The 13350-nt window shown below is 45.1% G+C and overlaps 1 protein-coding gene across 1 annotated transcript; it reads right to left on the bottom strand.

Annotated features, from left to right (window-relative positions):
• Positions 1–4755: 4755 nt before the first annotated feature.
• LOC135417247 (serine/threonine-protein kinase SBK2-like) lies at positions 4756–7257 on the bottom strand. The gene is made up of 3 exons (XM_064661091.1): positions 6879–7257; positions 5932–6134; positions 4756–5671 (listed from the first exon to the last, which is right to left on the bottom strand). Exons 1-3 carry the CDS (start codon positions 7138–7140, stop codon positions 5075–5077), a joined length of 1062 nt encoding a protein of 353 aa, XP_064517161.1. The 5' UTR covers positions 7141–7257; the 3' UTR covers positions 4756–5074.
• Between the last annotated feature and the right edge of the window lie 6093 nt (positions 7258–13350).

The following is a 13350-nucleotide window of genomic DNA, read 5'->3' on the forward strand; positions in this document are numbered from 1 at the left end:
AATACTACTCTTCCTCAAAAACTGCAGTCACAGTCCTAGTAATGATACTTAAGTGGTCTTAAGTGGGAAGGGATGGAAACAACATGGAGCTGACAAGGCAGAAGGAAGGTTATATACTGCAAGCTTCTAGAAATTACACTGGAAGCCTTACTGGTGAAGTCCTGAAGGCTGGGCCTCTGCCCTGCCTTTGGTCACTGGGTCAGTGTCCAATAGAATGACTTTCCACTTCCTGTAGAAAGAGGAGATGACATCAACCCCATTATCCAACTTTGTCTTATCCTCAGTTTTATGTTCTGAGTCCGGCCAGCATCACAACACAGTCTATATGTAGAGGACACTGCTGACCTGTGGTTAGCCCAAATAATTTGCCTACAGGTTATCTTTAACAATCAATATTTTAATTCTGAGATGACTCAGCTGGGGCACTGTTTAACCATTACCACAACTTGTGGCATCTGTCTGAATTTTCACATCACTGTCCAGAAAACAGCTTCCACTTTCCCTTCTTCCTACCAACACTTCCTGTCTGGGAGAAGAGGGACAATTAAGGTATCTGTCCAGTTAACAGACCCAGGCTCAATCCATTGCCCTGCCCCTTCAATACCAAAGTGCTTCCCTACACCATGCAGTCTCTGATCTGCACCACAGTCCTCAGGACACTGCTGAGTGCAACTATTGAGAAGCCATGTGGACTGCACAATGCAGAAGACAGAGCAGAATCTGAAGTGAGGTGCACAAGGGGATCTGGAAAGACAGACCACACATCCCATCCCAAGCTACGGGATCCGCACTCTCAGGCTGCATGTGCAGTGTGCTGCAGGCACCAAGGCACTAGGGCCTGGATTCACACTTCTTGGAGTCACTGCAGCCAGAACTCACATCGTGGAGTGAGCTCTGTAATTACCCAATTTATCTCTTCATTCCATCCCAGAGAGGAGTGAAGTACTGCATCTTCCCCTCCTCTTTGGAGCCACCTGATGCCTCTTTGGGCATGACACCAGATCCACCCCATACCTTGTGCCTACATTAGCTGAAGTGTTGCCCTTTATGGTGTTGGGCTCCTGGCCAGCCCTCCCACAGCCAGCGGCTGCGCGTGCAGAGGGCCAGCATGTTTGCACACAGCTCTGTTCCATTCATCCTCTCCCAACAGCTGCTCTGGGAGTGATGGGGACAAGCAGATCCTTTTTCATACCCCCTGGGAATAGTCTTTGCCAGGTCTGTTTTTTCATTGATTTAAGAAATCCAGCTGTAATTATGATCAAGCTACTGAGAAAAGGAGCCCAGGCTAGGGACTTGGCTCAGGGCAGGGCTTTTCGCCACTGTGCTCAAATCTGTGCTTGCTTCATTGTAGCCCTTCCTGCACCACCATCACATGCATGATGCAGTCACAGTGCTGATTTCATCACTTCACTACGCATCACACAAAGTCTGAAGGCGCTGTGACAAAGGAGATAGAGAAACAATCCTGGTCATTGCCACTCCTCACTGCCATTAACCTCTGCCACACTGACTTTGTCAGGCAGCATTGAATCCCTGATCCTCATTGCCATAATTGGGTCCTGCAAAAAACCAGCCTTGGTCCTAGTGGCATTCGGCAATTTGATCTGTTTTCCAAAGATGTCAGTGTTCCATCAGCTCGTGTTCACTTTAATTTGGATTAAACCCTGAAGTCTTACTAATCCTTCCTTATCAAGCCAGTTTCTCATCCTGTGCCCAGTTCTGCTGACCATGCTGAGAACTTCCAAAACAGAGACATTTGGGAGCCCTAAACATCTCCAGCTACAACATAGAGCATCCTCAAGATGAAAAATGTTGCAGAATCCAAGTGTGGCTTACACCAGACAGGACCTCTGGAGACTGCCTACACTAATCTCCTGCTCAAAACAGAGACATCTAGCGGAAGTTTACCATAGCCTTGTCCAATCATCTTTTGAACATCTCTAAAGACCGACATACACAACCAGTGTTACAAAGTTTGGCCACCATCACCATAAAGCCATTTTTCTTATGTTTAAATGGAATTATCTGCGTTTCAGTATGTGCACATTGCCTCTTATCCTGTCATCCAGTACAACTGCAAAGACTCTGGCTGAGTTATAGGAAGCTATAGGAAACAACAAAGTCACATTTCAGCCTCCTTTTTTCCAAACTAGAGAAACCAAAGTCCTCAGCTGCTCCTCACAGGACATTCCTTCCAGCCCTGTTACCAATTTCATTACCCTCTTCTGGGCAAATTGAAGGACCTTCAAATCCTTCTTTAATTGTAGGGCCTAATACTGCACCCAGCACTCCAGGTGAGGCTGCACCAATACTGAATGCAGCAGGATAATCCCCTCTCTTGACTGCTTGTTATGGAGTATATGAGGCACCCCAGGATGGGGTTTGGGCTCAACTCACACTGAGCTGCTGCTGACCAGCCCCCACAGGTCCCTTTCTGCAGGGCTGCTCTCCAGCCACTCCTCTCCCAGTTTATACTAGTGCCTGGAAGTATACAAAAGTATAAGATCCACCCTGACCCTTCTCGTCTCCAGGCTGAACACTCTCCAGTTCTCTCAGCCTCTCTTCATATGATGGTTTCCTTCACTAGGCAAGAACCCTCACTGCTGCAGTGCTGAGGCTTACTCGAATGTGTTTGGCTTCACCCTCATGGGTGCTCTTGGACCTTTCTCAGATTAAAATAGGTCATTATTAGGTGGTATTTTCTTCTCAGTATTCTATACCATAACCAATTCACCATCCAGTCTTCCTGTTTTAGATAGTCTAGCTTGTTATCTTCTTTAAGACTTTCTTACAGCCTTATACCACAGCCCCACCAGGGTTCTCTTCTGAGCTGTCTCCAATTTTCCAGCTTTCCCCGGGATCTCCCCATGAGATATCAAATACTGATCACTCACTCCTGCTTCCCATGCTCACATTTAGGCCAACATGACTCTAGTTAGCTGCCTTTGCTGGAGATTCGAGCACCCTGGCTGTCTCCCCCTCTTCAGCTGTGCAAGGAGCCCATTAGACGTTTCGACAGCACAACACGAGGAGAACTCTTGAATGTGTTTCTCCTGTCTGTAAGAAAAGGTATTTTGTTTGAATATACCCAACTTACCAAGTTATCCAGATCTCTTTGAGTGGCCTGTTCCTCCTCCTGTTTATCACCCTATTCATTTTTTGTGTCATCTGAAGGGTTTTACCCGCAGTGGCTTTTATTTTCCTTAAAATCATGGTTGAAAATGTTAAATGGTTTTCATTCAACAATTGATCCCTGCAGAAAACAATCAAAATGCCCAAAGAGCATTCCAAACTGACAATTATTTCTTCTATCCACTGAAAGTTCTCAATCCACTTAATCTATGTTCTATGTACCTTGCACAATGCATTTTCTGAATCAATACAGCATACCATAATTTTCTTTATATCAATAGGTCAGGTTTTACAAAAACTGCGTACCACAACCCTATGAATTTAGTTTATCAAACACAAATTTATTATAAAATTGAACGCTGAGTGTCGCATTCCAAAAAGCCACATTACTGCTATAATTCTCTAGCATCTGTATCAGATTTTCCCTTATTTTTCAATGGATAGTTGCCAGCTATCTGGCTTATAGATCCATTGGTCTAAGGGCTCCTCCACTTTAAATACAGGAACTGTGTTGGCACCTTAACATTCCTCTGCTATTACTACAGTAATCAAAGAATAATTAAAGCCGAATCTCAGCAGGCCAGAGTTGAGCAGCATTTTTTATGATTCAGGGTAATGAAAGATTTTAAGAGATGGAAGCAAGAAGAAGCAGACTTTGTATCTTCAACACAGTGAGCATTCTGTTGGTTGGTAAGGTAAGTTGGGGAGTGGGAAGGAAGGCACAAGGCATAAGTGATGTAGGGAGCAGGAATAGTACAAAATACTAGTACAGAGGTGATGTTGCTGAGAAAGGAATGAGCAAAAAGTGTTCACCAGGTGACGGGTAGTGGAAATGGAATGCTAATTGGGAAGTTAAGTAATGATAAAATGCCAGTGGATGAGAAGAAGCTGGAAAAAAAGAGCTGGAGGTTGGCAAAACACAGAAGGAGTGTGTGCAAGAAGAGGCCTGAGATGAAAGAAAATCTGGGATGCTAGAAAGTGTAGTGCTGGAACACTGCATTTTTAGAAGTTATGAAGCCCCTGATATTGGAAACCTAACCGGGGATGTTTCCAGTAAAAGGACCAGATTAAGTGCTGGAAGGGATTACCAACAACATAATCCTGGGGACTGGAGAGAAGTAGAAAAGTAAGAAGGGCACTAACCCCTAATTCTCTCCTTGCTGCCCCTTTCCAGAATTAAAATGTGAACCTAAGAAGACATTAGGAGAGGTGTGTGTCTGGGGAAAGGTTGAAGCAGTGATAGGAAACAGGAGAAGAAAAGTCTTCTAGCGGGGTAACCAGGCATCTAAAAGACCATGAAGGACATTGTCTTAGGACCTGAAGGCAGTACAAGGCAGGAGACGTACTAGGGCTCATGTCAGATAACCTGAATGTCATAACCATTTCCCAGCTACCATCCACAGTCACATGCTGGGGGCTCCACAGCACCTCCACCCCACCAGCCTGAAGCCAACTTTCAAGGATCCTGGTGGAGACCCAGGTAGCATTCAGGGATGGCCCCTGCCTTGAACAGTTTGTCCTGAGATAGCTGCATTCTCTGTCGTGCTCCCTGCTCCCCGATAGCAAGTGGGTCCCAACAGGCATTTTTATGAGAGAAAAAGAGCCACATACAGAACACAAAAGTACATACTTTGCTCTATTTTGAGACAAGGCAGGTGCTGCAGCCTAGAAAACTCCCTGGAGTTCCTGTGGCCAGGAAATGAGAGGATGCCTCACACTTTCCAAGAGAAAGGAGATGTTTTCAAGTCCTAAGGGAGCACAAGGAGGTGGCACTGGGCAGCACTGAGTCATGGGGTGAGGACCATCAGCTGGGGAAGCAGTTTGACTCTGTGGCAGCAGCAACAATGCTGCAGAGAAGTTGCTCTGGGTCACCATGGCCTCTCACGTCCAAGTGACCAAGGTGCCCCAAACCACGAAGTCCCTTGCAGGGTGAGACCCTCCTTCACTCCTGCCACACGGGGAGCTGGCTCTTGGACTTCACAGCGGTTTCCTCACTGTGCCCATCCTCCAGCCTCCAAGGGCAGTCAATGTAGCGCAGCACCCTGCTGACAGGGCCACGCTTGGCAGGATCCAGTGCTAGCAGGCTCCGCAGCATTAGGGCAGCCTCAGCTGTCAGCCGCTTCCAGTGGTGGGGAACGTCCTTCTCTAGGCCTGTCTCCTGCCACAGCATGAAGTCCTCAAAGAAAGGGTCGTCTGGCAGGCTCTGTTCCCAGGGGAAGTATCCGGTCAGCAGGCAGAAAAGCAGCACACCGAGGGCCCAGGCATCCATGCTGCTGTCAATGGGCACCCCCTGGGCATCAGTGGTGTTGCTCAGCTCGGGGGCGGTGTAAGGGATCACCCCCGCCACCAGCTTGAGCTTGGTACCCCTGGGCCGCGTGAGGCCAAAGTCAGTCAGTTTGATGAGCCGACAGTCGGGATCAAAAAGCAGCACATTTTCAGGCTTGATGTCACGGTACACCAGCCCCCGGCTGTGGATGAACTCCAGCGCACTCACGAGCTGCTTGGCACAGTGCTTTGCGGCCGGTTCAGGGATCCCATCCTGCACAGGGAGAGACACAGGCAGTATGGCAAATGTCAGGCACCTTGGCAGCCCTGCTGGCTGGGCCCTCACCATCATGCTCTTCATTGGGAAAGACCTTTACCTTTCTCATCTTGGAATCCCAAGGCTGCTTCACTGCTGCAGACCCCAGAGAGACCCATAGCCCATTATTGCCTTTATCTCCCTCCCTCTGACCCAGCCAGTCTGCACACTAGCCAGACATGCAGCCCCAGTCCTCACAGCCTTGTGGCAACACTCACACGGGGCTTGATGATAGAGATGAGGTCTTTGTGCAGTGCTGGTTCATAGAGGAAGCCATAGTACTGGCTGGACTCAATGGCAATTCCAAACATGCTGATGATGGCAGGGTGGGTGGCGAGGGAGAGCGCCACACAATACTCATACAGGAAGGTGTGCAGCTTGGTACTGGCTTTGGGTAGCAGCTTGAGAGCCATTAGAGTCCCTGGGAATGAGAAGAGTGGGTTAGGCTCCTCTGAAAATCACTCACACCAAGACAAGAGAGGCCACTGAGCAGTCATGTGTCCGGGCACTCACAGCCTCAGGGATGTCTCTGGTCCAAAGCTCTGTGTGAGTATACCCTGTGGACACCAGGTTTGGGAGCAGGCATTACCACTGGTGTCAGTTTTGAGCCAGTCAGGGCATGCACAGGAGCACTGGGCAGAGCAAGGGACATTCAGGGTATGTGGGCCCATAAGTCTGAGCTGAGACTACTGGGGAAGAGCAACGTTAGGGCCCTGTGGGCACTCAGATGGCCAAACCAGGACCTTCATTCACACCCTCTGTCCATGGGCCTTAGGGCACCACTTCAGCTGAGTCTTGGGGCTTCACTCCCTGCCTGAGCTCTGTGGTGGGACTGCTGGTTTCCAGCCATATCACATCCACGCTGGTGCCTAGCTGTGAACTCTATTGATCCTGACTTATGCATTGACTTCCCAGCTTGATCTTGGACCTGCCTCATCACCATAACCTTGCCTGACCTTCTAGGCTGCCACCAGGCATCGCCTGCTCCCTGGCTGGGTGTAATTGGATGGTTTCTGGCTGGGGAGGTCCTTGTCCTGCTGGTCTCCCTGGGGATCCCCCCACCATGCCTGGTGCCTGGCCCTAAGGAGTCAGAGCCTACCCCGTGCCCTCATGAGCAGAGAGGAGACAAAGCACAGTAGTTCGCGGGGCGCAGTCATTTCCTTACCTCTCTGCCTGTGGGTCACTAGCATCACGTGGCCATACTTGCCCCTGCCCAGCTCCCGAATAACCTCATAGTGCTCAGTCACCTCGGCGCGCACCAGGCTCTGAGCGGTGATCTCCAGGAGCTCGTGCAGCATGGTCGGTGCCGCTGTCCCTGACACTGCTGCAGTCGCAGCTGAGCTGTCGGCCATTGCTGAGTGCTGCAGAAACACCACAGTCAGAGTCAGGGACATCACAACATGAACAGAGAAAGCCAGATCGGACATGCAACACAAACCATGCCATGGCAGGGGATATTTCTGCCACTTGGAGCCTGAGCACTCTTGCAGCTGTGCTGGAGTTGAACTTGTACTTTCATTCAGCACAGCTCTGAGCAAAGACCCTCACCATATAAAAGGTCCCTGTACTGAAGGGAAACTCTTTCAGCCCTCCAATCTTTCTGGCAAATGTTTTGCCTTTCAGGCAAAACATTGACAGAGTCTCAGATTGTCAAGTGTAACCCCTCTTGCTCCCCTTAGCCACTGAAGCAAGACTTTGTCTCTCTACTCAGAAACCCACCCTTACTCTCAGTGAAGAAAATCCTTGAGGTAGCAGCAGAGACAGACCTGCCTCTTAGGCAAAGGTACAGCTAGTATATGAAAAAAAAGGGATTACTAGTCAGAGGCAGTGCTCCAAGGAAGCCAAAGGGAGCTCAGTACCTCACATGCCTGCTGACATTTCTGACTCAAAGTCACTTATCTGTGCAGCCAAGAAACTTAGGCAGGAAGTAAGCTTGGACATCAGTGCCATTTTGAGCTACTGCCAGCTGCTTCAGACTCGTTTCAGAGAAATACTTTTTCAGCCCCCCAGCCAGCTACAACGCAGCATTTTAAGGACCCTGTGGCAGCACTCCCTCCCTGTCTACCTCCCCGACCTCTGAACAAAGGCACCTTGGGCCTGGGAATTCCTCCTGGTTTTGGAGCAAGGTGACAGAACCAAAGTCACAGGATGGTCAAGGCCAGAAGGTAGTTCGGGAGATCATCTAGTACAAACTCCTGCTCAGAGGATGATTAACCAGACCAGGTTGCCTGGGACTGTGTCAAGTCCAGTTTTAAATATCTACAAGGATGGAGACTCCACAACTGCTGCGGGTAACCTGTTTCAGTGTTTGATCACCTTTATGGTAAAAAAGTTTTTTCTTATGCTTAAATAGAAATTCTGTTTCAGGCCCACAGCCTCTTGTCCTGTCACTCAGTATCACCTGATACTGTGATACACCTGGCTGTGTATTTTTGCAGGTATTCATATGCATTGATAAGATGACCTGCTCAAGTCTTCTTCTCTCTTAGCCTCTCCTCCTATGAGCGATATTGCAGTAACTTAACTGTCTTCACAGACTGGATTTGTTCCAGTATGTCCACGTCTCTCTTCTGCTGAGGAGCCCCACTGCTGCTACATCCAGTCATTCTTAAGAATACAGAAATTTAGAAAAATAATTATGTAAATGTAGGAAATCTAGAAGAGGGCTGGATTTGTAAAGGAGACTGAGACTATTTGTGGGAAAGTTCCCCTTCCCTTCTCTCCTAGACTGCATTACTAAGCCTTATCCAATTCAGAAGTACCAAGTAAATGGCCCTACTTTTCTGCAAAGGCTTTGGCTTGTTGTGAGAGCCAACAGCAGTCCAAGTTAGAACAGTCTGTAGAGAGTACAAAAATGGACAAGTGCCTGCATGGGAGGGGATGAAGGTTGGGTAAAATTCACAGGGACAGACAGTCTGGAAAATATTTTAGAGATTTTGCTTTGATGTCCTCCTGTTGGCTGCCCAGCCAACATGGCTTGTGAAAATCCACACAGCAAGGGCATCACAGAGCCTGCAAACAGACCCACTCTGCTAACAACATCTCCAAACGGGCAATTCTGCATTTCGGTGTTATATAGAGAAAAAAATAGGTGGTATATAAAGAAAATACTTAAAATGCAGTAGACCTGGGAAAGGCATAGACCTCCCATTGACATTAGATAGACTAAAGCCAATTAAATAGGTGGTGGAACAACAGGAGAGATGTCACGTGCAGAACACATTAGATTTATATTTGTGAAAAAAATATCAAAAGATATTTTCTGTGAGACAGTGTTTCTCCTATATCAAATTCATGGTCATATACAAGTTCTTGTCAGGAAATGGTTCATGATCTTCTCAGATAACTTAACTTCTCAAACTTGAGTTAGATAAAATTTCTCCCATTGCATGCTGGCCACCTGTTGGTGTTATCAAGCCCAAAGGTTAGAATCTTCTCACTGTATCCACTGTAAGTATTATTCAATAGTTATATACTTTTCAAATACTTATAAATGAATATGTTTTTGTTTACATTGAATTATTTATAACATGATTCATCCATTTCATATGATTCATTACTTCTTTCCTATTTACTATGTGAAAACTTGCTTTCATGAATGGAAAGATATGCTTTTCTGCATATTCTTGGTTCTCTCTTCAGGTTTTAGAGTCAAAACATTTCAGTCCATAAGCTTTGGCAATTAAAAAAAAAAAAATCCATAAACTCCTTGTGTCCTTCTACTCCACAGTTCAAGTAAACTGCAATATAGGTGACACAGATCCATACCTCCATTCCTTGCCCCTCTGGCATGGGAGGGCAAATGGTCTGGGTACAGAGTAGAGTATTCGTGAAACAGCCAGCTTGGAAAAACAGATCAGCCATAGGATATGGGTAGAGTTTCCTGACGGACAGTGTCTGATCAGGGCTCCATATGAACGAAGCCCCAGCTGCAGTCACCCCAGAACAGTTTGCAGACTTTGGTCCTTGCTGCCCTTGAAGACATTAATTACAAGACATAGTCCATACTTCAGAAAACCACCACAGTTCTTTCTCTGAGATGCCACTGCCATTAACTAGGAAGATAAGTGAGGGACAAATTTGGGCCACCACTGAATACAGGGTGTCTGGGCACTCTGCACCTATCTCTGATACCTTCTAAAGTGACCTTTGCAGAGTGACAAGCACTGAGGAGGAGGTCACCAGGGCCGTGGCCACGATGCATTCACCATTTGTCTCTGCTATATTGAAGGCAGTAGGCAAAGCCCTATTCAAAACTGTTCTTTCCTCCCCTATCCTTTCTGTGCTTCATCCCTGCTAGAGGTCCTGTTTCCAGGCTGTTGACTGTGAGAAACCCTAATTCCTCAAAAGAATCTCTAATTACAGCAGCAAAAAACTCATATCCTTTACACCATCTTGAGATGGTTCTGAGCCACCTGAGAAGCTGAGGACGAGCCTATGGATAGACAGTGTCTTAGTCTAAATAATGTTGTTCTGGTTCTTCAACCAAAATTGTTAATATACTTAGTGCAGGAAAACACTTCATACCTGTCAAGAGCCAAAACCAGTGTAATGTCTGTATAACAGATAAAGAGTTTTGATGACAGAGTCACAGAGTTGTTTAGGCTGGAAGAGACCTCTTGAGATCATCTGACCTGATTTTCCTATTCAAGCATCATCAGCAGAAGCAAATTGCCTAGGAAGATGTTCAGCCAGGTTTTCAGTATCTCCACAGATGGAGACTCCTGGCAGTGATCACTACTAGGAAGAGTCTGGCTCACTTTTCTTCATTCCCTTTCATCAGGTATTTATATACACCAATAAGATCCCCTCTGAGCATTCTGTTTTTCAAGCTGAAGAGTTTCAGCTGTTTCAGCCTCTCATATCAAAGATGCTCTGTTAAAACTGGCCTTCAGCATATGGCATGTAGGGTCTACTTTCTTGTGTTCCCTCCTACAGAGCTTTAACCCAACCCAAATGACAAAGAGCATTTGGGGCATCTCTTACAAAAAGTCATTCAGTCTTGATCCAAAGGCAATTGGTCAATTATAAATGCCAGCATGAACATTCTTGCTGTTACATATTTATATGAGACCCTAATCTGAACTTACCTAACCAGCTGCTGAAGTTTCTCAGATAGAAAAAAGAACCTTTTAATACCTGTTAATTTTTTCTGGACTCTGACAGGATTTATATGCACTGTGATCAGAGGTATAACCACCTATGAGAACATATTTTCAACTAATTACATTGAGTAAAACTATCAGAGTACAGACTGAAACTCAGGCTATGTATTTAACCAACACTTTACTTAGGCTTCACAAACCATCAGGCGCACTGTGTTTCTGCAATGCCCGCATCAGTTAGTTTAAAAACAGGTAAGATGCTTCCAGAAAATGTGATCACATTTTTTATTGAGAATAAACATCTCTATGCTCTATGATCAAGACACCCCTCAGTCTTCTTATTGGTTCAGTGCCTTCAAATAACCTTCTGTCTAATTGTCAAACCAAGCTCTCAGGTTGTTCAGCTCAGTTGTCCAGCTCTCAGATCTGTTTTATGGTTCTTCTGTAAAGCCTCACAATTTTTTCTACCCTCCACCCCCTTGTTAAAACCCTGACTGTCTCGGGAGAATGCCTCCTGTCACACATTCAGCTAGAATTACCCTCTGCCTCATGCTGTGGCCTCAAGATCTCCTTCTGCAGGAACACTACACAAGCTGCGCTACCTTGTACATCTATTATTACTCCAGAGTTTTTCCAGGTTACTGGGGACTGTTGGGAGAAAAATCCACTTCCTCTTCATGTCCCTTTATGGTGGTTGCCTACCTTGTTTCTACCTGAATACTTCTGCACCACCTTTAATAAAGCACATTTTGCTCGAATGGACTTATTGTACCAAGTAATTCAGATCACTTAGTGTCTCAGTTGTTATGAAAACACCACATTCGTTTCTTCTTAGGGCTGATAAGGACCCAACCTGCAGGCATTTCCCATGAACCTCTAAATTGTTGGTGGGAGTTTGGAGCAGTTCTTATCCTGGTATTGATTCAACAATACCTGCCAGAAACATCCCATTCACTGGTTGTTTCCTGAAAGTTATCTGTACAAATTCACCCTGGCATTGCTCAAAATCAATAAGCAACACATTTTTAATTAATTAAAAATAAGCCCTATGGAGTGGAAAATATAGTATTTTATTGATGTTCTTACCCTACACAATTAATTTTATTAAATCCTGAGTCTGTTATAAACTCTTCTGTTATAATACTTTTACCTTAATCAATGATCAAGAAGAAAGCACTGAAATCATCCAGGAAATGTTTGCAAGTGGAACAAAAAGGGTTTGAGTAGACAATGCATTGATTGATAAAACTAGCGTGTGCACATACACGCATACCAAAGGGTTTCAAACAACCAAAGAAGTCAGGATTTTAATCTGATACTGTCTGGGTGACAGAAAAAAAAAAAAAAAAGAAAAAAAAAGTCCTATTAATCAGACATATCTAGGTTCTTCATGCTGCTTAATGGGCACTAGGTAAACCCAGAAATGTAGATCTGGTATAGTCTCACTTCCTTTCCAGGCCTTAAGACATTCAATGATACAGAATCGCACTAGAAATAATCTATGGTGATATAGATACACATCTTAACAATTGAGATACAAGTCTGAGAGGATAACAGTACAAGGGTTATTGATGGTGCAGATTCCACTTTTCCATTAACTCTGCTGAAGAGAATGCCCAAAAAGCATCAGATGCAGGAAACCTCTGCAATGTGAGGTAAACCAGCATTTTCCAGATGCTAAATTAAGAAAGTAAGCTTCACTTAAACAAAAAAAAAATAATAAAAAAAAAATAAAAAAAAATACAGCTGTTCAGCTCTATGTAGACTAAGATAGATTGCAATGAAAGAGATTTGTTCTGAGATGATGTACCTCTTACAGTGAACTCCAGTTTCTGCAGAGGTTCCTACATACAGGTGCCATGAGACAGTCTGAAAAATTAATCTCTGAAAATCAACTGAGTTAGAAATGCTGTATTTCTGAAGAGCTGGCCATCTGCTTTTGCACTGCAATTAAGAATATCACACACCAGTGGAATTTGTATTTTTATTATGAATTTATTTTCTCCATTTGCTTTGCTTTGTACTCTATCTACTTTTTAATGATGTTTCTTGAAATGTTAAAAACATACTGATGTGAAGAAAGCCTGGGTAACTTTTCTGAAGGCCAGCTGATAGGTCAACAGAACTATCTATTGGATGTTTTCTATCTTTTTAATGACATCAGTGAGTCCACAGTTCAGCAAGCTAGCACTGGTGTCCCCAGTTTGACAGAAAAAGGACCAGAGAAGAATCATGAGAAGGATAACAGGGCTGAAAATTACTGGGAAACTTCCAGGGGAGCAGTCTTTATACCTTATCAAATAGATAGTAAAGAAGTTACTCTACCAACCGTATGTACCTTTCTGGGTACTAAAATTTCTCTAAAAAGGTCTCCCAGTTAGGTAAAAACATTATAATAAAACCAATAGATGAAGCTCAACTGCGGTGTAGATTTTGTGAAGAAGGATATTTACCCCTAAAAATCTCATCAAACAGTATGAAAGAATATCCTTCCACCTCTGGAACTTTTAGCTCAAGAATGGCACTTCCCCA

The sequence above is a fragment of the Pseudopipra pipra genome, chromosome 1, assembly GCF_036250125.1.
Source record: "Pseudopipra pipra isolate bDixPip1 chromosome 1, bDixPip1.hap1, whole genome shotgun sequence".
NCBI classification, from domain to species: domain Eukaryota; kingdom Metazoa; phylum Chordata; class Aves; order Passeriformes; family Pipridae; genus Pseudopipra; species Pseudopipra pipra.

Excerpts from the sequence above, each read along its gene's own strand:
- LOC135417247 (XM_064661091.1), bottom strand. The coding sequence starts at position 7,140 with ATGTCCGATCTGGCTTTCTCTGTTCATGTTGTGATGTCCCTGACTCTG. Across the intron at positions 6,135-6,878 it reads AGTGACCCACAGGCAGAGAG|GGACTCTAATGGCTCTCAAG; the intron begins GTAAGGAAATGA and ends TCTCATTCCCAG. Across the intron at positions 5,672-5,931 it reads TCTCTATCATCAAGCCCCGT|GATGGGATCCCTGAACCGGC; the intron begins GTGAGTGTTGCC and ends CTCCCTGTGCAG.